Source organism: Heterocephalus glaber, unplaced genomic scaffold (genome assembly GCF_053883595.1).
Source record: "Heterocephalus glaber isolate CG9 unplaced genomic scaffold, H.glaber_assembly_v1.0 deba00000331, whole genome shotgun sequence".
Taxonomy (NCBI): domain Eukaryota; kingdom Metazoa; phylum Chordata; class Mammalia; order Rodentia; family Bathyergidae; genus Heterocephalus; species Heterocephalus glaber.
Window position 1 is genome coordinate 45,957,000 of NW_028258142.1, and position 24,509 is coordinate 45,981,508.

The 24,509-nt window shown below is 36.2% G+C and overlaps 1 protein-coding gene across 4 annotated transcripts in view; it reads right to left on the reverse strand.

The window, feature by feature from the left end:
- Window positions 1–24,509, reverse strand: part of Mapre2 (microtubule associated protein RP/EB family member 2) — a 173,335-nt gene that overhangs the window by 33,196 nt on the left and 115,630 nt on the right. For all 4 annotated transcript variants that reach the window (XM_021236671.2, XM_004855210.4, XM_004855208.4 and 1 more), the window contains 2 exons: window positions 10,726–10,871; window positions 6,977–7,190 (listed from right to left, as the gene is read on the reverse strand). In XM_021236671.2, coding sequence (XP_021092330.1) covers window positions 6,977–7,190; window positions 10,726–10,871 — 360 coding nt within the window. The remainder of the gene's footprint in view (window positions 1–6,976; window positions 7,191–10,725; window positions 10,872–24,509) is intronic.

Sequence of the window (24,509 nt, forward strand, 5' to 3'; positions counted from 1 at the left end):
ATATATTACTAAACAAATAATGAATACATATTTTAAGATTGTGTGACTGCCCTAAGAGCATCCAAAATTAAAGGAAATTGAGAATGAGTATTTAAACATTCAATATAGTTTCTGAAAAACCTGACAGAATTTATTTAAATCTACATTTAGGGATTTAATCATGATTATTCAAATATGTTATTATTCTATCATACTTCTTAGAGGTTGTTTCCTTTTTGCAACCACTTTTCTACATTTCCATTAACTTAATTTTAAGGCTGAAACACTGAAGTGCCTGAGGAAAAGAGAAAGCTCAGAGTCAATTCCCAAAGCAACTCTAAATCCATCACACTATATTTGTATACTGGAGTTTGATTTAAATACATTAATGTATGTGAATTTCCAAAGTGGCTAAGCTGTAGTTGCTATAGAAACCATGACTTTGAATTTCCTTTTAAGTTTAGTAAGTGCTCACACATAAAAACTGATCTCCCTAGACAGCTATCTCAAGTTGCAGATACGGCTTGTGGCAATAAATTCATAAATATCATGATTCACGATGATGTGTGCACTTAACAGATATCTATCATTATGAAAATGTATTTTTTTTTCTTTCTTTTTTTTTTGGTACTGGGGATGGAACTCGGGTCCTTGCACTTGTGAGGCAGGCGGTGTAACCACTGAGCTAAATCCCCGGCCCTATGAAAATGTATTTTAATGCATGCCCTTGGTTAGTAGATCAAAGGCAATTCAAGATGCAACTTCTCAGAATCAAATTTACCTGGAAGCCATCTACTCTTATATGACACCTTTGCTTATGTTACAGTTGATTACAGTACAGGTAAGTCACCCAACTACACACAGACACCAAATTAGTCTATGGCGTCTCTGAATCTATACAAGAAAAGTTTTTATCTGTATTGAAATAGCAGAAAATCTAGCACCTTCTCTCAAAAACAGAATGTACCAAATACATGGAATGTATGTATTTTATACAGAAGCAAATCCCTTCTTGTGTGTGGCTATTTAAGCACTCTAGATGATGTAAAGGCACAATTTCTTTCTTACTAATGTAAACAGTCTTCTCAATTATTTATCATATGGATAATCCATTCTACAATCACTTTTTCCACTCTAATCTATTCCCTGTTATACAAGCTGCTCCAGCGCTACCATTTTCTGCTCTTAATGAGTAACAGGGCATACAAGTTAATTTTAATATTAGCCTAGAGAAATTTTGGGGGGGGCAGATAAATCTACTGCAAAATTAATCAAGTATTCCAAAGCCAAAACCAAAAAATAATTAAAGACTACTTTCTATTTTTGATTATACCAGCCTCTGCTGGTTTCCACTAACACAGAAAATTAGGAGACGAGGAACTCTTAGAGGTGAGATTAAGAGTTTCTCTGGACTTACATATCTCACCATGTACTAAATGAAAATAAAAATGGATCAAAGATCTAAATGTTAAAACAAACAATCTGCTGGAAGATAAAAATAAGTAAAACTCTTGAAGGCATAGGTAAGGACTTTTTGAACAGAACCTCACTGGCATAAGAAAAAGTACCAAGAATCAACAAATAGGATCATAAAAAATGTTTTTGCACAGCAAAGGAAACAACCAACACAGTGAAGAAACAACCTACAGAATAAGAAAAAAATTTTTGCCAGCTATTGCTCAGAGAACTAGTATCTAGAATATAGAAAGAATTAAAAAAAAAATCACACTCCCCAAAATAAAAAGCCCAATCAAAAAAATGGGCAACTCAATAGACAATTCTCAGAAGAAATACAAACAGTCAATAAATACACAAAGAAATGCTCATCATTGCTTGCCACTCGAGAAATGCAAATTAAAACAACACTGAGATTCCATCTTACCTCAGAATGGTCATCATCAAGAAATCAAATAACAAAAGCTGGTGAAGCTGCAGGAAAAAAGAAACCCTTCTACATTGCTGGTGGGAATGTAAACTAGTGTAACTGCTATGGAAATCAGTATAGAAATTCCTCAAAAAACTAAAGACAGAAATTCCAATTGATCCAGCTTATTACTGTATAGTGTTACAAGAACACCTATGTTTATAATAGCACAATTCATAATAGCCAAATCTTGGAAGGGGTCTATATGTCCATCAATGGATGAATAAATAAAGAAAATGTGCTATTTACACTCAATAGAGTACTACTCTACCATAAAAAAGGATAAAATTGAGTCATCTGTATGAAAATGGATGCACCTCGAGACCATAATGTTAAGTGAAATAAATTAGACATATAAGCTTAGATATCATGGTTTCTTTTTTATGAGAAGCCCAAAATATACATAAAGGGCCGGGGATTTAGCTCAGTGGTTCCGTCACTTGCCTTGCAAGCGCAAGGACCTGAGTTCGATCCCTAGTACCAAAAAAAAAAAATGTGTACACACACACACACACACACACACACACACATATATATAAATAAAAAGCAAAATAAATGAAAATACAAGTAGGGACATAGATCATCTTCAAATGGGAAGGGGAGCAAGAGATGCAGGGAAAGAGCATGAAAAAAGAACGGAGATGTTATGTATGTGGAATGTAATCAATATGTAATGCAAACATGTACTAATAAAAAATAAAGAATGAGGGCTGGGGATGTAGTTCAGTGCTGCCATGCCTGCCTGGCAAGCGCAAGGTCCCAAGTTTGATCCCTGGTACCGAAAAAAAAAAAAGAATGGAAAAAATATTACTCGACCTGATATGACTGTGAGATAAACATGAGTTTCCTAGAGACCTGACTCTCATCAAGTACTTTAATTTATACTAACTTTTGAATGGACAAAACCAAGACTTGTGTATGAAATGTGGCCTTGAGTGGTTTCAGACCACAGGGAGACACACCAGTATCAAGACTGTAAAAATAGTTCATGGAGGAAATGGTTCAGGGTCAGAACCATAAATACAGAATTATAACAGAATTCTAAGAATTAAGTGGGACTTATGAGGCCTATAGGGTCATAGACACACTGGGGCAAGTCAGGCATGGAGCAATTTGATCTTTAGGTAAAGATCTCAGGAGCCGGGGATTTAGCTCAGTGGTTCCGCCGCCTGCCTTGCAAACGCAAGGTCCTGAGTTTGATCCCCGGTATCAAAAAAAAAAAAAAGGATCTCAAGATTTGTGGCTCTTCTTTTACTGATGTTTGCATTTTTTTTTGGTACCTAAGTACTCCTGTCCTAATAAGTTATATGCTGAGAAACTATATCCCTGTGTGTATTATAGCTATATCTAAATTAAGAGCATAGAGACTCTGAATAAGAACCTTAGAAACTCACAAGTAAAGTGCATGAATTTTATAGCACATATTTTAAACACATTCTGATTCTTACAATACAGTTTGGCTTACATTTTCTGGGCTGTGTTCCTAATATCTGGATTCATGACTTCTAGAAAAAAAAGGTCTTAATGGGTATACAGAAGCCCTTCTCCTATTATACTTTTTAATAATGATTTTCTAGATGCAATGTGCGCTTTGGTATAATTTTTCCCTGGTATAATTTTACTATCTCACAATGTCCAATAGTTAGAACATTTTATTTAAAAGGGCAATGATTAATTTGACTTATGAAAATATCTTTTCTCCCTGATTAAGACCAACTTCGACTAAAACTTGGTCAAAGTTTTCAGTAACACAGTCTTAGGAATCTCTGCCCTCTGGTACATGAAAAACTAAATTTATTATCTGTTGACTTTAATGTGTTTTTTGAGCTTTGTCATCTGAGAGGTTAAGCTCTGGAAAATATATATTTCGCTCTCAGGTTCATGGACATTCTATCAACAAGGCACAAGTTTCTCTGTGGCTTTTGTGAAAGAGAGACGAGGGAATTCCTAGACAATGAAGCCAAGACAGCATAATGACAGTTCTGCTTAGGAAAGCAGGAACAAAGGTTAAAAGAAATTAAGGAGACGTTATGATTATGGAAGAAAAGTATTTTGAGGTCTGTTCAATTTCACTACGAAACACTTGAAAAAATGGCAGTTGAGTTTCAAGACCAATGTGTCTGTCACTAACATCTATAGAAAGTGACATTAAGATGAGAAATAGCAGCCGCGCTGATTTTCTCACCTTCTTGTCCTCCCACGTGATGTGCCTTGTGAATTCCACTCTGGGGAAGACACACCACCCCTCTGCACACTTGCTCCTAGACTGATGAAAGTTACTGGCCAAAGTAGGCGGTTAATTTGACTATATGAATTGCTGTTTCCCACACTCCTTATGGTTTAATTTTTATTTAATCTCTCTCATCACTTCTGCTCCAGAAAAACAAATCTTCCTTTTCTTTTTACTGCTCTGTGCCTTTCACTTCATTTCCTCCTTCCAGCTACAAGTTCGTGCCCCTATAATATCTCCTCTTTTTCCTATTTTCAACTATTTCTTCTCCATGGATCTTTCTTCGTCTTGCAAAACTGATCATTTTGCCTTATCCTTAAAGAAAACAAAAAAGATCAAGAAGAATACCATTCTCCTTCAAATCTTACTTCATGAAACTTCCAAGAGTTTTTTCCTCCTACACCAACCTAATGTTTTTATTTTTCCTTAATTTTTTCACTGAAAAGTGTCCTATGCTTACCACCTCACTTCCACAACCCTTATGACCTTGCTGAATTGCTGCAAACCTGGCCTCAGCAGTCAACATCTTAATGGACCAATTCTCTCAAGGACTATCAAACACTTCCTAGGAGTCAGATTTCCTTGGCCTATTTTCACAATATGCAGAACTGTTGATGACCATCATTCTAGAAATTTCTTACTTCTATGATATTGAGCTCTCCTGTTTTTTTTTCTTGATGATTATCATGTTCTCAGTTTCCTCTTCCTCCTCTGCATGTAGAAGTATATATTCCTGAAGACTGTGCTTAGTTTCTTAGTGTACAGCTCATCATTCTATAGTTCCAAGACTGGACTTCGAAAGTCTCCATTTTTTTTTTGGCCAACTCATTCTTTAATCTAGATCCCCCCCCCCCCCAAAGCCTCTTGGTTTCATAGGTGGGGCTTTTGGGAGGAGACTGCATCATGGGGGTATGATACTTATCAGTGGATTAGTCCAACAATGATTTTATAACTAAATGTGATTGGGATGATGAAGCCTGGTTGGAGGAGGTGGGTCACTGGGGGTGTGGCCTGGAAGGGTGTACCTTCCTCCCTCCTTTCATCCTACTCTCTGCTTCCAGCGGCCATGCAGGCCTTCTCTGCCATGACGCTCTGCCTTGGAGCCAGCCAACCATGGACTGAAACCTCTGCAACCTGTGAGCCAAAATAAATCCTTTCTCCTTTAAGTGGGTGTATTGTGTCTCAGCAGTGAGACAAGTAAGTAAGACACAGAGCAATCCAATGGACTCCACCAGGCCTCATCTCACTTGACTTCTTAGCAGATTTAGACACTGTAGCTCATTCTGCTCCCTTCTTCCTGCTTCCTTGACATCCTTCCCTACTTTCCTTCAATTCTTTCAGCATCTTTTCTGCTTCCCAGGCAAACTCTTCTTTCTCTCCGCAACCATTAAATGTTAGAGTTCCTCAGCACACGCTCACTTTATCACTTTCTATTCATTTCTAGCTTCAATTCCATGGATATGTGGAAGGCACAAATGTTCACCTCTGCGCTACACTTCTTTTGAGCTTCAGACACAGGCAAACACAGGGATGCACATGTGCACAAACCGCCGGTTTAGATCTCTCCTTAGGTGTTACAAAGGAATTTCAAACTCAGTTTGTTCAAAACAAACTAAGGATTTCTTCCCAGGTCCTATCTTTTCAGGACTTTGTGAACAATACCCTTCTCCTTGCAGGTATGTGAGACAAACTGAGACATCAAAGAAAAAAAAGTCACACTTGATATCTCCCTCTCTTTTACCTCAGTATCCATCCATTACCGACATTCAATCTATTTTACTCCCTAAATGTCTTCCACAGTGGTCTATTCTCCTTTTTTTGTTACCTCCACTTTAGTCCAGACAAGTAAAAATTCATCTAAAATCCTGGAAAATATGCATATTATTTCTCATATATGTATATATATAGTTTTAAAAATAATACCTATTTCTAATGGTCTCAGTTTACCTTGAATATAGCCATAACTCCCAAAATAAGGGTAAAAAAGGCTTAACAGTAAAGAAAACTATGTTTACAAAGCTATTACTATCATGAAAGTATTGTTAATCATTTCTAATCCATTCTGATTGAAGATTGGGCAGATATAAGTATAAATTACTTATTTAACAAGTTTGAATAATGATTTCCACATTTGGGATGGAAATAAACGGTTTCTGGGATATCACTATTTAAATGTCCAAAACCCAACTGATATTTATTTTTATGACCCAATTTTACAAGAACATACTTGCTTGGTAAAGCCTGCTTTTTGTGGCAAGATGTTTACAGTTTAGAAAGGTTTTTATCCCGAAGAGTGTAAAATATTTTAAAGTTTCAGGTATTTATCCTCAATGACTCACTTCTGGATGGGGGTGAATAAATGAGATGTTGTTCCACATTATCACATAAATATTGGCACTGTCTCTGCAGATGGCAGGATGTACAGTTTCTTTTGAAAGATTATAGATGATCCATATGTAACAATATAAATCATTTCACATTATGGTCTGTTCTGCTAGCAATTAAGCAGTAAAATACTCTGATCAAAATCTAAATAGATTACTTGAAATTTTTCTGAAAGATTAGAGAAAAAATATAAATCTATCCCTGGACTATTATTTTAACATCATGTTTCAACAACATAACATGGATATCTCTGCCTTTTTAATAACTTAAGACTGTCAGACTTATGACAAATTAATCCACAGAAAGATAAACGCAGCCAGACAGATAATAATAAAAACCATCCAAGTCCCTAAAATATTGACTGCTGTGAAGCATCACTCATAAACACAGGGGGAGCACAGGAGGGTCTGAGCAATTTTCTGACATGAAAGTGACTCCACAATTCATGGTGATAGTACCTGCTGTGGGGGAGTTTGCATGGTGTGACTTCTTGGGCAGGTTGAAGATCTGTTCGCCAGGGTCAGGGGGAGGAATTGCATCTTGGCCTTGTCGTGCCTCAACCGGATCATACTCCTTCCCATCATAGTTTGCATCGTAGAATTTCTTAAACCACTGAATAAAATCCAGGTTGTCCTGGAAACGTCCTTTCACTAGCTTCTCCACTGGAATCACCTGGGATAAAATCACTATGTGAGTCACGAATCTCATGCTTGTTGGTATTTAATACAACTGAAGTGTTCCCTAAATATGAATATTTCCTACTTACCTGCAATTCATGACCACTGATATCTTCTGAGCTGCTTAGCCAGCTGTACAGTTAATGTAATTTTTCATCCTATTAAAGAAGAACTTACCCAAACATGGTTCTCCTGAAATATTTAATACTTCTGAGCAAACTAGACAAGGAAGGAATACCCTTAGTTGTCCAGAGAGTCTAGCTCTTTCCCTATAGGATCTTGACTGTCAAGGAATTTCTCCACAAAAACATGGGCTTGGGATGTTGTGCTATTTCAAGACTGATGAGCTTTCCTATTTTTCTTTGTAACACTTTGCCCAGTTGTGGGGGATAGATTTTTAAAAAATTAGTACGTGTTTTTACAGTACATAATAATTACATTCCCCATGAGAAGTTTGTACATGTATGTAACACATCTTAATTCTTTTTTACCCTCCCTTCATCTCTTAGTTTTCTTCCCTATTGCAAAAGATCTAGCTCCCTGTTCCCTATTATCTATCTTGTATTTTGCTCTTCAATTTATTTATAATTTGGGTTTCTCATGTAAGAGAAACCATGTGATATTTAAGCTTGTGTATCTGATTTATTTCATTTAACATTATGGTCTTGAGGTACATCCATTTTCCTACCAATGACTCAAGTTTATGGGATAAACTCTTACAAGGATTATAGCTAATAGAGAGTACAAATGAAAAAACTCAAGTAAAAAATGGATATCAATCTAGTGGCTCATATTAAAGAAACTGAGCTTTCCCAGAGCTCATGTGTAATGTAGAGACTAGTATGTAAACGGCTAACCACAACATAGGCCCCGCATTCCATGGGCTCCAAGAGCACAGGCAGCACACCATCAGCGTGCAGAGGAAAAGAGGGAGGCTGACCAAGGAGTCAGAGAAGGCCCCGAGGAGGAGGTGCACAGGATTCCGGTCAGCTTCCAAGACAGGAAGCTCAGCTTTCATGGAGTAACCTTTCCTATCACAACCTGAAGAGTCAACCAGTATTCCCTATAGAGCCCTTATAGGAATTTTTAGAATTATAATAAGGAAAAAATGGAGTTTGATTGCTTAGCTCTAATTCGGTGGGCCACTATTTTTTAAGGACAATGGAAAGGTACTGGGCCCACTGCAGATTTTACTTCCTATATATCTGGGCAGGAATACTGGATGAATGGAGACCGTGAAAAAGTGACAAAACTAAAGGGTGAGTCAGACTCTGCGTGTGTGTATACACATGCGACTTGGACAGAAACCTAGGGCTCAAAGCATGTGGCTTCACTGTGACAATATGAATGGAAACTATATAAATTAAACTTTCAGTGAGGCTTTGCATCCTCGGGAATTATATACCATTCACATTCTAAAATGTACCAAAAGGACATTAAAAAATATTGAAAGACATTAAATATCAGTGACAGTTTGAAAGGAAAAAGTGATTGTTGTATTTTCGGCCATCCATTAAACTAAATGATTGATAATAAAATTCTCAAAAGTGCTTTCTTTACAGATGAAATAAAAACTGAATCAACTACAGAACAAAATAAACAGAAGCAAACTGTTAGAGAGCACATTTCTCAGGAAGACTCTTCTGATATCCGACACTTGAGTGCTGATATTTCCCTCCTCTCACTTCCCTTTAACTCTCATGGGGACAATTCCTGCTATAGATACAGTTAACAGAGTTTTCATTGTACTGGTTACTTTTATGTCTTTTGCAGTTTTAAGCTTTTGTTCATGTAGTCACTGATTATTGTAAAATGACCTCCTAGAGAATACAGCTCTTTAATTAACATTCTATTGTACTTTGTCTACTGCCAGACTGAGAATTTATAGTTTTAGATAATAGTGGTACCTTACCAGTTAAAATAAGGGTCTTACTTATGTTGACTTAACCTTAAACTCCTGTCAAAATGAAAGTTTCAGGGGTATAAGTTCAAAATCTGAGGGGGGTAAACAAAATTTTGCACAGAACCTTCTGAGATACCGTTGGGCTATGACAGACATAACCAATGTGTAACACTCTCTCTCACAGGACTTATGGGTTCAAACAGCTTAGGAAAGCCACAGAGGCTAACAAGGGCCATAAAGGCTAGGCTCCTTCCACTTCAAGAATTTTCTTCAACATTAACAACTTCATCCATTCTCTATGTGCTCACTTCCAGAAACACGGAGCCCATTAATTTGATATATAGCAAATTCCATTAATAAATCTATGAACATGTGGTTTTTTCCTAATGTAGAACTATGAATAGAAAAATGAATGAAAAAGACACAAGTGGAACTGTTAACTTACTAAAAGCAAGGAGAACCTATACAGCTCTGCTTCTGAAAATGTACAGGAAGACCTAATTGGAAGTTAGCCACAGTAAAAAGACATAAAATAAGTTGAAAAGGATTTGAAAGGCTGTATAAGGCATATTTTGAAATAAAAATTCTGAGAAAATGAGAAGCTGGATTTTCTTAATAGTTTGAAAAGAACATTTTTACTTAAAACACTACTTGTATTAAATTAAAAATATATATAATTTATCAAATTCACTTAACCTCTACCTCTTATAATCTAGTATTTATTTCTATTGCCATAGCCTATTGCTATTATTTATTCAAAGAAAAGTTTTTCATTATTCAAAATTCATTTCTTTGCAATCATTCTATGAGATATATCATGAATGAGAAATATGAATTAAATATGTGTTTTAGTAGTAGTAAACATACAGAAAGCGACTGAGTGGATTTAAGCAGTAGTTCTTCATTAAGAAAAAAAGGACTCTACTACCTAACTCCATTAGTATCACTCTAGGACAAAATTACAATAATTCAAAGGGCGAAAAGGGGGAAATGCATGGACACAGAATTCGAGGGCATATACTATGCTGGGCACTTTCACACGTATTCCCTTATTTCAACTTCATAACCACAGGTAAGGGGTTTCTATCCCAGATTTACAGATGGGTGAGCTTAGACTCAACGACTTTGTAACTTGCTCAAGTCATGGAACTGGGATTCAAAGTGATGCTATTTCCACTGTAATGTGTTGTTTTTCCAAACAGCTACTGAGGCATCTGGAAAATGTAAAAATTTCTCATCTGCAATGCTAAAACACAACATTTGTGGTTCCTGTTACAGTTTTTAGTCTAATGGCTACAAGTTTAGACAATCTCTTGAAATAAAACCTCATACAGGGCTAGGGATTTAGCTCACTGGTGCCACACCTGCCTGGCAAGTACAAGGTCCTGAGTTTGATCCCCAGTACCAAAAAAAAAAACCCCGAACCAAACCAAACCAAACCAAACCAAACCAAAAATACCTCATACAAATATGGGAAGTAGGGTTGATGCTTTATGCTATATATAGATCTCAACTTGTTGATATATCAACAAGTATCCTGCTTATATGTTCCTAGGTTTTTGCATTCTGTTTGAAAAGAATTTTAATGAAAGGATGCATTTTATGGAGGTACAAATGAATCTCCTACCTTATCGACGTTCATTCGCTTAAATGATGCTTGCAGAAGTTTAAAATTGTGAATATACTCATGCTCCAACTTTGCTTGAAATTTTACTTTCTTCAAACTAATGCAGCCTGGAAAGAGCATGTCCATGAACTGGCAATAGGCCGCTCCTAGAAAGACAAGAAAAGTATGTGTGTGAGTCTTGCTTAACCCAGATGTGGCTGAGGATTGCTATGCAGGAAACAGATCGTGTTTACAGACAGGGTCATTCACAGCAGAGCCTTCCTGGTTGTGTGCATTCCTGTAATCACTGCACATACACTTCCTTGTCCATAGGAGCTAGGTGCTGGAGGGAAAGGACCTTGTCTCACTGAAGCAGCACACGTGTCCTCCCCGCTGCTGGCCACTGTGGAGTGCATGGAATGCATCACAGCACCACGGGTCCCTTACCGACCAGCTTCTTGGCAGAAGCTCATTTGCTGATGCCAAGAAAATCAGGGTAAGGATAATTCTTCCTAACTTCTACCAGAGAAAACAAAGGAACATACTTTTTCTCCTAATCTAGAACTACCATATCTGCTCCATGTTATCAACAGATAAGCATTTAAGAAGAGAAAGAACACAAATATAAACATGAGAGAGCTACAAAACTTCCCATGAAATGTGTAGCACAAAATATATACATATGCGTAAGACATTTCCCATCCACCTTGCAAAATAACTGGGGTAAAAACTGTGTCACTAAGCTGTCTAATATCAAAAACAATTGCATACCAATTTAATTGTGGTCTGGAGCAATAGAGTTCCCACCTTAACACAAAGGATGAAGTCAAGGACTCCATGACACTTACTGAAGTTCAGAGTCATGCTGTTTATGACTGAGAAATAAATATAACAGAAATGCTCAATAAGTCCCCTGAGGAAATGGTCATAGGACAAGGTGTTTTTTCCAATTTAAAGAACTCTTAGAACATGACAATTTCTTGAAAATCATGGTGTTTAGTAAAAGAAATTCAAAGCCAGAATTCTTTTTCAATAAGAAAAGTAACTGAGAGGCAAGAACGGAAACCAGTGGCCATTTAAAAATTCTTTGCTCATCCGGATCTCTTGGTCTGTTTTTAGAATGTGCAATGATCAGTCTTTCTGAGGTTGGCTTCCCTCATCCTTTACCACTGAGGCTTCGGTGAGAAGCCTTTCCTTCCATGTGGGCAAGTCACTTTTAGATGGGAAGGGTCCACTCTGTCTCTTATGCCACATAGGTGTGGAACATCCTTTAAGGAGGCAGAGGCAGACAACCCACATAAGAGAGAACAAAAACCCCAGGGACCTAAGGGTTGTAAAACAGGAAATACTGGGGGAACTCATATTTTGTAGGCAAGGGCAGAAAGCGATGAAATCTAGACCATGATAAAATCTCCAGAGTCCCTAAATCTGGCTTCCACTTAAATGCCAGTACCCTAAATACTAGCTAGTGAGTTCCACATCAAGATGAGTTTTCTTAAAAACAAGACCAAATACATTAAACCAAAATCAAAAACACCAAGGGGAGGGGGACATTTAAGAGAAATATCATGATATGGGGGCATTCTTATAGTCATTCAATTTTTTAGTTCATTTTGAAGTGTTATAAGATGTAGTAAATTCCAATAGCCACCTTAACATTATTTTTACATAGGATTGTTTTGTTACTTGCTCTGTAAAGTTTTTTTTAATTTTTGGTACCTGGGATTGAACTCAGGACCTTGCGCTTTTGAGGCAGGCATGGCGGCGCCACTGAGCTAAATCCCCAGCCTAAAGTTATTTTCACTTTTGCAGAGTTTGGGATAAAATTTACTCATGGAAACCCAGGTATTATTCACAAACCAACCAATTAAATCACTCACCTTTAAAAAAAATTAACTTTTGAAAAGAAACATTCCATTTAGAGAGAAAACAAAGGAAAAAAAATCACCTTTAGTGTTACCATCCAAGAGATAACCACTAATTACATTGTCATATGCCATTTTAATCCTTTTTTTGGGAGGGAGTATTATATATTTTTTCTTAAAAAGGTAAAAATACTTTTAAAATATCATATATTATGCATTTTATGTACAGTTTTGTTTTTAATTATTAGTCTCTTTCTGGGTCATTTCAAATTTTCTACCAGTATTTCTTTTATTAGTACATAATCCACCAATATTTTTAATAGCCTCCTGATATTTATATCATGCTTAGCAACTTTTCCAAACCAAGATTACATCAATATTCATGTGTAGTTTCTTTAAGTACTTTTATGATCTCAAATTTTACATTTAAATTCTGAATCCATGTGGAATTTATTTTGGTCTATGATATAAAGTACGGTTCTAATTTTAGTCATTCCAAATGTTAGTCGAAATCTGTCGTTTTTGGCTTCCCTCCATTTGGACACCTCCCTACCTAGGGAGGTGCTATAGGGTATTACTTCCCACCACAGTAGCTGAAGGTGTGCAGGCTTTCTTTTCCAACTCTAGCAATACGGGTGCAGGCCTTTGACCAGAGCTCTGCCTTGGATGTGCCTTCCCAGGTCTCCAAATGGCAGTAGTGACAGAACACAGAGACCATTAGAGCTTAGTCACCACAGCAGTAATGCGACTACAGTCTTGAACAGCAATAGCAGAACAGGAGCACCCTCACCATTATATTCTTATGCTACAACGGAAGTTACGTTCCTATCTCCTTAGCATCCTTTGGTTCTTTCATCTTCTGAGGTTGGCTTCCCATTGACTCTGAATTACTTAATCTCTTTCCTGGAAATTCCTCTTCTGCTTAAACTTGTCAGGATTAACTTCTGCTATTTTCAACTCAAACTGCCAACTGATAAAGTCAAGTAGGTGTTGAATATAAACATTTCACAGGTAATCTATATTTTCCCCACTGACAAGGAGCACTGTCTTTACTATCCTATATATTACTTTCCTAAAACATATGCTTACATCTCTTTCTAGACTTTAATTTTTTTTCTTGTCTGTCTCCGTGACAGTTCCACACTCTCAGTTCTGTATTACTTACTAGCTGTGGGAAAATTTTCCTTTCCTCCTTCTCAAAACTTTCTTATATTTTATCATGAATTTATTCTTTCCATTATATTTTTAATTTGTTGTTCATGGCACATGAAAAATAACAGCTTTTAAAAAAACAAATCATTTTATGATTTAATAACAGCTTTACTGGTATAATTCATACAACACAAAGTTCAACTTTTTGAAGTGTACAGTTAGTAGTAACCACAGAAGTATATATTCATTACTACTAATTCCAGAAGATTTTCATGACCACAAAAAGAAACTGCATACTCATTAACAAAAACTTTCTACATTCTCTTCTTCCCCCACACCCTGGTAACCAGTAATCTATTTCCTGTCTCTATGTATTTATCTATTCTACACATTTTATATAAGTGGAATCATAAAATTTGTGGCCATTGTGCTTGATTTCTTCTATTCAGAAAAAAAATCTCTTCAAGATTCACCAATGTGGTAACACGTGTCAGAATTTCACTCATTTTTAGAGCTGAATAATAATATTCATTGTATAAATATACCACATTTTATTGACCCAATCATCAATTTGTGGACTATTTTGAATACTACTACTACTACTACGAGGATTTGTGTACAAGTTCTTGTGCAGATGTTTATTTTCAATTCTTGTGTGTGTATGTGTGTGTATATATATATAATACAAATATATAAAATATGGAGTTACTAGGTCATGTTAAACATTTTGAACAACTGCTGAACTGTTTTCCAAAGCAGGTTCACCATTTTACTTTCCCACCAGCAATGTATGAAGACCTCCATTTTCCAAATCTTTGCCAACACTTGTTACTGTCTGTTATTTTGATTCTAGCTATCCTAGTGGGTGTGAAGTGGTATTTCATAGTATTTCTGTGTTGTTTTCCCTAATGATTAATGATGCTATACATCTTTTTCATGTACTTTTGATCATTTGTACATCTTCTTTGAGCAAATGAAGATGTTTGTACAAATCCTTTACCCATTTTTAAAAACTGAGTTGCTTTTTTATTGCTGAGCTGTAAGAATTCTTTCCTTCTTCTAGATACAATTCCTTTATCAATATATGATTTAGAAATATTCTCTCCAATTTTCATAATAAATCAGCTATTATATTCCCATAGGATGAGGTCTTTCCCAAACTTGAGTCTGCCTTTGAGTCAAAAAAGGTAATGTTCTCGGGAGGCCAACATTCCAAGAATGTATTAAAAACTGCAATTCTGGAGAACCTGGAAGGAAGCTCCCCCACTGCCATCCCAAGCTCCTAGGGCAGAGAAGCTGAGCCAGTCCCAGCAGCTGGAAGGAAGCTCCCCCATTGCCATCCCAAGCACCTAGGGCAGAGAAGCTGAGCCGGTCCCAGTACCCGGAAGGAAGCTCCCCCACCTCCATCCCAAGCTCCTAGGGCAGAGAAGGTGAGCTGGTCCCAGAAACCAGAAGGAAGCTCCCCTGCTGCCATCCCAAGCTCCTAGGGCAGAGAAGCTGAGCCAGTCCCAGCACCTGGAAGGAAGCTCCCCCATGCCATCCCAAGCTCCTAGAGCAGAGAAGGTGAGCCGCGCGGGTGCCAGAAGCAGGCCCCCGCCCCCCGTGGAAATGAGAAAACACGTAAACAAGTCTCAAAAACAGACTTCTGGATCACCTACAGCAACCCCAAAGGGAAACGAGATGGAACACTCTGATACTCAACCACCTGGACTCTCTGAACTGGCAAAAAAAAGAGGATCTGGGAAAAATGAAATCAGAAATAATTACTCAGATAACAGCAAAGATTGTGCTCATGGTGCAAGACATGATTAATAAATCTAGAGAGGACACAGATAAAAAAATAGAGGATCTGAGGAACAGGATGGAATCCCAACACAGGAAAAAATGGAATCCATAAAACAGATGCAAATAGATTTTCAGGAGATTAAAAACTCCATCGAAAGTCTGTGCAGCAGAATGAACCAATGTGAGGATAGAATTTCAGATATAGAAGATAAGATTGCAATTAGTGACCAGGAAAAGAAAAATTGCTTTAAAATTGTAAAGGAACACAAGAAATCAATCCAGCAGCTGCTAGACGATGCAAAGAAGAATAACATAAGACTGACTGAAGTCAATGAAGAAAGAGGAGAGAGTGCAGATGACATAAAAAAACTTCACAGAAGTGATGGCAGAAAACTTCCCAAGGAGGGGAAAAGAACTTGACATACAGATAAGTGAGGCATACAGGACTCCAGCTAGCCTTCATCAAAAAAAATCTACACATAGGCATATAATAGTTAGGATTCCAGAAATCCAACAGAAGAACAAAATTCTACAAGCAGTGAGAGAAAAGAAACAAAGCACATACAGAGGAAAGCCCATCAGAATCACAGCAGACTTCTCAATGCAAACCCTCAAGGCAAGAAGAGCTTGGAGTGATGTATTTCAAGCCCTAAAGGAAAACAGCTTCCAACCCAGACTGATGGACCCTGCAAAACTATCTTTCAAAATTGATGGAGAAATAAGATACTTTCATGATAAAGAGCACCTCAGGAACTTCATGAATACCAAACCGGCACTCCAAAAAATTTTAGACAATACCCTAGGAAAAGATAATGAGGATCACAACCCCAGGAAACCCAGCAGAATGACTCCATTGGGCGTGACAAATTAAATGCAAAGGGGGAGAATCCAACAAAAAGAAAAAGCCATGACAAGGCTTTTAAAACTTTTAACTTCATCTCCCTAATGAGTGTATAATTAAATCTTGCTACTGTACTGATAAGTATTTTTCTTATTCTAGAGTTGCACACATTTCCTTGTGCTGAACTGGCTATTTATCATCTTCTTATGTCTATTTTTTAATTGGGTTGTCTATTAATGAGCTCTAAGAATTCTTTATATATTCTGCTCATAGGTTATATGCATTGTAAATATGGTCTGTTTAAGGACTACTTTTCATTTTAATGATGTCATTTAAAGTTCTAAATTTTGATGGAATCCCATTTATCAATTTTTTTCTTTTATACATCATGTCTTTTGTATCCTAGGTAGTTCTTGCCTACCCTGAATTCGTAAATATTTTCCCTTATAATTTCTTCTTAAAGTTTTATAGTTTTAGGCTTTCATATTTAGGTTCATAGATCCCTTCAAGTTATTTTCATGTATGGAAATAAAGGGTTGAGGTTAATTTTTTATATACGGATAACAGGTGTTCTAGTGCTGTTTGCTGAAAACACTATCTCTTCCTCGGCTCTTGAATTGAGTTTATATTCTATAAAATGCTAATGTTAATCTTTCAAAACTCAGTGGGCCATATATGTGTGGTTCTATTTCTAGATACTCTGTTTTATTCAAATGATCTATATGTCTTTCCTTACACCAACACTGCCTTGATTGCTGTAGCTTTAGAAGAAGTCTTAAAATTAGGTACTAAATGTCTTCCAACACTGTTTTTGTTATTGTTTTTTAACTTTTCTAGGTCCTTTGTACTCCCATAAAACTTTCAAATTTCAATATCCAATTCTTCATTTATAGCAAGTATACGCAGACCTGAATTTTTATATATACCTTGTATTTTCTAATCCTGCTAAATTCAAACACAAGTTCTAGGGGGTCCTAGAGATTTCTTAGTATTTTCTCTGTAGGTGATCATTTCATCTACATATAAAGATTTTGCTTCTACCTTGCCAATTCTATCCTAATTGTGTTATTTTATTGCCAGATTATTTTGGTGGGGCCTAGGTTTCAAAGTTTAATGGACAGATAAAGAGTAAGCATATCTGCCCTTGTTCCCCACCTTAAGGAGAAGGCATTGTATCTTCTCCATTCATATAAGGCATTCTCACTGGAAGTATGGAGTACATGTCTTTAATCTGTTGAGAAGGTTCTGTTCTACTTCTGGTCTCCTGATAGCTTTTATCATGAACAGCTGTAGAATTTAGTCCAATACTTTTTCTCCAACTAGTGACAGGATCATATGGGTTTTTCCTTTCCTCTGTTAAAATGATGACTTTTGGGGGTGGATCTTCCAATGCTGAACCAACACTGCCATCCCTATAACAAAACCATTTTCTACATCCTGCCAGATCTGACTTCTAATAGTTTGTTTTGTTAAACAAATTTCTATCTATGTTCATACTTTTTTCTTCTATTATCTTTATCCAGTTTTAGGATTAGCACAATGTTGAGTTCCTAAAATGCGGGGAGAAATGTTCCTTCTTTTTTCTGCTTTAATTGTTTGATATAATTTATCAGTTAAAATGTATATGAGCCTGTTGTCATATAGGTAGGTTTTCAAGCTGGGAATATACTTTCTTTAATAGGTGCTATTCAAATTTTATATTTCCTCCAGAGTTAATTTCATTAATTCGTCTTCCAAGGTACTTCTTAGAAGCTGTCAAATTTATTTCAAAACAGATTTTGAAATATGCTTTCTATATCCTTTAAAATTCTATAAAATCTGTGGTCATGTCTCCTAGATCTTGATATTGTAATTTTAAAAATGTATAATTGATATTGTGTAACAGGAAGTAAAGGTCTAAAGGAGCAGGGGAAGTGGGAGTGGTAGGGGAAAGGTAAAAAGGGAAAAGAAAAAATATGAGAAAAGGAAAAAAATGGAAACAAAATCTTTGCAAATAGGGAAGGGGAAAAAAAAAGAACCAAGAAACTCATGTAATGGTACAAGATCCCAATGATGAATGTAACTGTATTTTATATTGAAAATGTACCAATAACTTAATGGGAAAAAAAATTAAAAATAAATAAATAAATGAGAACACAATGATAAAAAAACTGCAATTCCGACCATCATTTTTATTGTCCCTTTACATATTAAAGAGATTAAAAACACAAAAATCCCACAAATATTCTCTTCTCATCTATAGCTTAACTTTCTTAATGGTATCCTTTGAAGTACAAGTTAATTTTGAATTTTTATTGTCATAGATAAGGAACATTGTCTAATTGAAGGTCATGAAGATTTACACTAGATTTTCTTCTAAAAGTTGTATAGTTTTATTATCTCTGTGAACCATTTTTCATTAATTCTTCTGTATAAAGTTGAGTCCAACTTCATTATTTGTATGTGAATACTGTTATCCCAGCACCAGTATTTTTAAAAAGCTATCCTATCTCCACTTAATTGTCTTGGCAGTCTTATAGATCACATTAGCATTTCTAGTAAAGGATATCTTCCATGAATATTTAGGTGCTGGAGTCAAAAGGGGTCCTTGAGAATTTTTCAGAAATATCTTAACTGACTTTCAGGACTATGTGTGTTGCTGTTGCCTGAAGGTACCCATTTAGATACTTTCAACTTGGATTTTCTGAAGGGGACACATCTAAGATATATCATGAAAAGAATACCTTGAAATTAACTGCTTTTACTAAGAACATCTTCAACTGTACCAGGGCATAACCTAAACACGGCTGCTGTACTCCGGTTTCTATCAAAAGTCAACCCTCCATTTATGCTCTGGATCATATCTCCTCTCACCAGAATAACTTCTGCCAATATCCTCACTCTTTATAAATTTCTCTCTGTACATAGTATTCCTAAAGCATATAAATATACTCTAGCATCATTTAAGTTTGACAAAATAAAACAAAAATACGTTTCTTGATCCCACATATCCTTGAGCCACTGTACCATTTATCTCTTCCTTTTTGTAGGAAAACTTCCCGACGAAATTGTCCCTGCTTCCGCTGTTTTGTGTGCCATCCAATTCAATTCACTAAGAGTTCAACTGTCTTTAAATCTTACCACCATCTGATCAAATTCGTCCTGTGTTATCAAATTAGTCACTCTTCTTTCTTTTTCCTATGAAATCTCTTAATAGTATTTGGTCTTAGTATTTCTCATTCTTGAAATTCTGTATTTTCTTCCTTAATTGGAAAAAATAGGTACCAATTAACTAGAAAATTCAAGAATCATTGCCTCTGTCCAGGAAGCCTCAGGTAGAAACAAATCATATCTCTGGGTCATTTACATTGTAATACAATAATGTGATCTACATTTTGCATAGATCCCACTTGCATTACATTGTGCCAAAGGTACCACTGTTCAGATAATCTACCTCTCCTGCTATGAACACATTGGTGTTTTTTGGTGAAACCCAATCTCCTTCCTGGGCCTTCAATGCCATGTGATCAGGTCTCTGTCTACCTCTTCCTTGCCCAATTTCCCTCAAGGAAGCTCTTTTTATTCTGGCTTCCTTCTCGCTGTTCCTAGAATACTTTAGGTCTGCTCCTGCACTGGGACCTTTACATCAGGCTTCACGTGGAACTTCACGTCGCTACTTCCTTCTTGCCATTCAGATCTAGGCTTATATGTCACCTCTTCAGACAGCCCTCCCTTACTGTGCCATCTGAAGTAGTCTTCCAGTCACTCCTATCACTTCAACCTGCTTTATGTCTAGTATGTAACTGTTAACGCATATGTTGGTTCATGGTTTATCTTCTAGGGAATGTTCAAGAGTGCCTGGACCTTACTTGTCTTGTTGTCCTTTCTACCTGACCACTTAATACAGTACCTGGCATAAGAAGGTTTCAATAAATATGGTTAATAAATGAAGACTGGCAGGTTGTAGCAGCTGAATTGCAATAAGGGCTGGCAAACAGCAAAAATTCTAATTAATGTTACTGAACTACAAAATAAGAGGATGACAAAGAGAGTTGCTACATATTCTTTTAAAAACTAGTGGTGGTGGGGTACAGCTAAAACCAAAACAAAACTCTAAACAAAACCAGAACCACTCTGGACATCAAATTTGCATAAATATGAATGATAAGCTTTAGAAAGCAAAATATAAGATAAGTACTTAGGCAAAAGCAATCTGAATTGGAGGGTGTTGTATTTCCTAAGAAGTGGATTATAACAGGTCCATCAGCTCAAGGTGCCACTGTTATATGAAAGTCAGTCAACGGCTTTGGAAATAGGCAGAAGAAAGGGAAACTAGTCCTTCTACAGTGATGTTATATATGCATCTAGAGTCTTATGAATGGTTTCAGTTGTTATACATCAAAAGTGACATAAGAGGACTGACAAGTTTGGGGACAGGAATCCAAAATAAACAATTGGGGGCACTGTATGAGGAAGGCAGAGCTAAAAAATGAACACTCATGCAAAAGATGATGAAAAGCATAACACAATTTCATTTACACCAGATCCCAAGACTTCAACCATACAGCAGTATCATAAAAAGTGTACATTTTAATTTATTTTCTTAAAGTGACTTTTAAAATTTTTATTAGTACATCTGTAGTACATAATGATTACATTCATTGTGGAAAAAATGAACACTTTTTAAAGGAAATCTTTGAAGGAAATATCAATAATAATAAATTTATGGAACATGCATACTAAAATTAAGGAATGAAAATACATTTGTGTAAAATCTGTTAGCGGTTTCACATCTATTTTTATAATTCTGAACCCCATAGTATCCGTCCTTACAAGGGATTTTTTTATATCATTACCTTATTTTATAAATTTAGGAAACAAAGCTTAAAAAATTGACAAGCTAATGAACGGCAGAGTGGAATTCAAACTCTGACCTGAACTCTTGATTTTTTTTTTAAGTTTTTGCTCCTCTCTGTGCTGCTTCTTCGACACTGTAAGTGAAAATTCAAAGATTCAATGAGGGTTTGAAAAAATTACTAGATTATAATTCTAAAAGGAATTACAAAGGAAACTGTAAGAAAACATGAGCCTCTGAGACTGATGGTAGGGGGATCAATTATACCTTGCCTATTTACAGGAGAATCTTAGGCTGGACAGACAAACCATCAGCCTGCCTAATGTTATGATTTTATGTTTTAGCATACAAGTAATATACTCAGAATTTCATTTTACATATATGTGTATATAAAAGTAAAATAAACATTTAATCTCTATATAATTTTATTGCTCTAATATACATATATACAATTCTCTCTCTCTCACACACACACAATCTTAATGCTATCCATAAAACATCTCATATCACTTTTCCAAAAATGTAACACAATCTGAGGAGAAGATATCAAGCCATGTTGAGTTCTGCCACAAACAGCTACTTAAATTGTCCATCTGATTTTCTCACAAGCCAAAGATCGACCATACAGAGATGCCTGTAACACTGAAGGATTTAGCTACAACTTTCCATTTTCTGTAATCTTATTTGGTACTGAAGGGTTAAAAGAAAGAATGACAACTTTAACTTACTAGATACATCTATGTAGTCCTATCCTATATTAACAGGAATTATTGCAGATAAATAATTTGTTTAAAAAAGTGTATTTGCTCAAGCTCAGATCAACAAGAATGGGGAGATGGAGAACAGAGGTGTTGGCCCTTGGATATAAGCCTTCACCATCTTGAATGGGCTGTGACATCCCATCACATCCTCCTGGGCCAATGGTGTTCTTATTTGCAAAACATCAGGGTTGGACAGAGCTTGAAGTTCTAAAATTAGATGATCCTCTAATTCTCAGTTTGTCACTAACTTCTTCTTTAAAGACTACCTGATATTTCTGCTAATTAGGAGATGGTGACATCTCATCTTCATATGACTAAAACCTTTGCCAGGGCTTTTGCTAAGAGCCATCTGCATCTTCCAGTGTAGTTAATATGAGAGAAGATAGTAGTAGGCATATACCCCAGGACCCACAATCCCTCTCCAGATTAAGTTCTGCTGACCCCATCTTCATACACTGCTCTTTGAAATCCTGACATTTATATATATAGTAACATAACTTTTCTGCCATCTTCACTGTTAAGTATTAACAATTACAGATATCTCTCATATTAGAATATCGTTCATTTACAATAATCACAGAATCAGTCTAGCTTTCTTGTTGTATTCAGCCTTATCATTCCTTGAACTGATGCTCCGGCAGAACTGCCTGTTATCGAGGCCTAAACCTTGTGATGAAGCATCTCCTGTGGGAAATCAGGTCTTACTAAGAGGAGAGTGAGGCAGCAAAATACAGGGTTACATATTTCCAACACATCTGCGAAAAGCTCTCTACCTACATAAATACAAGGTTTGGAAGAGATTGATGGCAACTGTGAAATAAGGTTCAGAAAGATTAATGTTTTAAAAGAATTTCAAATACCAAAGTTCAACTGTATCATTCTAATCCAACAAAAATATGATTAAATAAGCAGTGGTGTTGTGTTATTTTTATAGGCATCTTTCATATTCCTGGCATACACAGAAGCTTGACAGCTTCAGTTACCACAGTACTATTTAACTCCCATACTGTGAACTTAGCACACTGTTTACCTTACCTGTTCCTGGTAACAAATGCAAAAATAAAGCTCAAGAGCTCAAAAATCTGGTTTCAACTAAGATTGTTCCCTCTGAATTCCCAGTCCTCAACTGAGCTTCCTGCTTCTTTCCATTTCTTGGAGTTGTCAGAAATTTGTATTACTATTGCAAAACAAGGAGCTTTCCAACTGATTCCAGATAGAGCAAAAGGAGCAATAATCAGTAGGAAGAGTTCAATGCCTGCCCAATGAGAAGGCTTCTGTGAATTGCAGAGTGCTGAAAAGTACCCTATCTTTGTCCTTCAACATACAGAAACTGTCAAAGGACATTCTCATCTCTTTCTTTTATAGAAAAAGCAATAAATAAGCTAGCAATCACTATTCAGGCACATGGGTTTTTAAGAGTACCTGTCGATAAATTAAAAGGCCTTATCAAACTATGTTATTGGTCTTTCACCTGATAAATGCACTGAGGTGTTTTACTAATTCCTGTGATAGAAAACCTTCAAAAGAATCTGTAAGTCTGCAGCATATGGACGTTAAGGCTACCAGCATTCTCTGGCCACAGTCTTCCCTCAAGAATATTTTTTGAAAAATAATGTTACCTTTAGATCAGAATTGTATTGAGAGACTTGCAAGGCAACATTAAAAAGTAGACCTGCCGCAGCAAAAACTGATCTGATACAGTATTAAGATCAATGTACTGAACACTTCTGAATAACCAATGGGTCACAGAGGAAATTTAAGAAATCAGATAGTTCCTACAATTAAATCACAATGACAATATAACACAATGAAAGCCTTCCTAGGAGGGAAATTCACAGCAGTGAATACTCATATTAGGAAAACAGAGCAAGCCCAATTAAACAACCTGATGCTGAACCTCAAGCTTCTAGAAAAAGAAGAGCAGGACAAACTCAAAGCTCATACAAGGGAAGAAATTATAAAGACCAGAGCAGAAATCAATTTAATGTAGACTAAGAGAATGATACAAAAAATTAATGAAGCCAAGAGTTGGTTCTTCGAAAGAATTAAAAAATTGACAAAACCTTAGCCAACCTTATCAGAAAAAGGAAAGAAAAGGCCCAAATCCATGCAATTAGGAAGGAAAAGGGTGAAGTTACAACAGACCCAGCAGAAATCCAGAGGCTCATCCATACCTACTTCAATAAGATGGAAAACACAGAAGAAATGGACAGATTCCTAGACACATATGAATTACTAAAGTTGAACGAAGAAGACCTAAAAATTCTGAACAACCCAATATCAACCAATGAAATTGAAAATGTAATTAAAAACTTATCAACTAAGAAAATCCCAGGCCCTGATGGCTTCACTGCTGAATTCTACAAGACATTTAGAGAGGAACTGCTGCCACTACTGTTTAAACTCTTCAATGAAATTGAAAGGGAAGCAATACTCCCAAATTCATTCCTGGAAGCAAGCATCACCTTGATCCCCAAAGCAGAGAAAGACCCAACCGAAAAGGAGAACTATAGGTCAATCTCACTAATGAGCATAGATGCAGAAATCCTTAATAAGATACTAGCAAA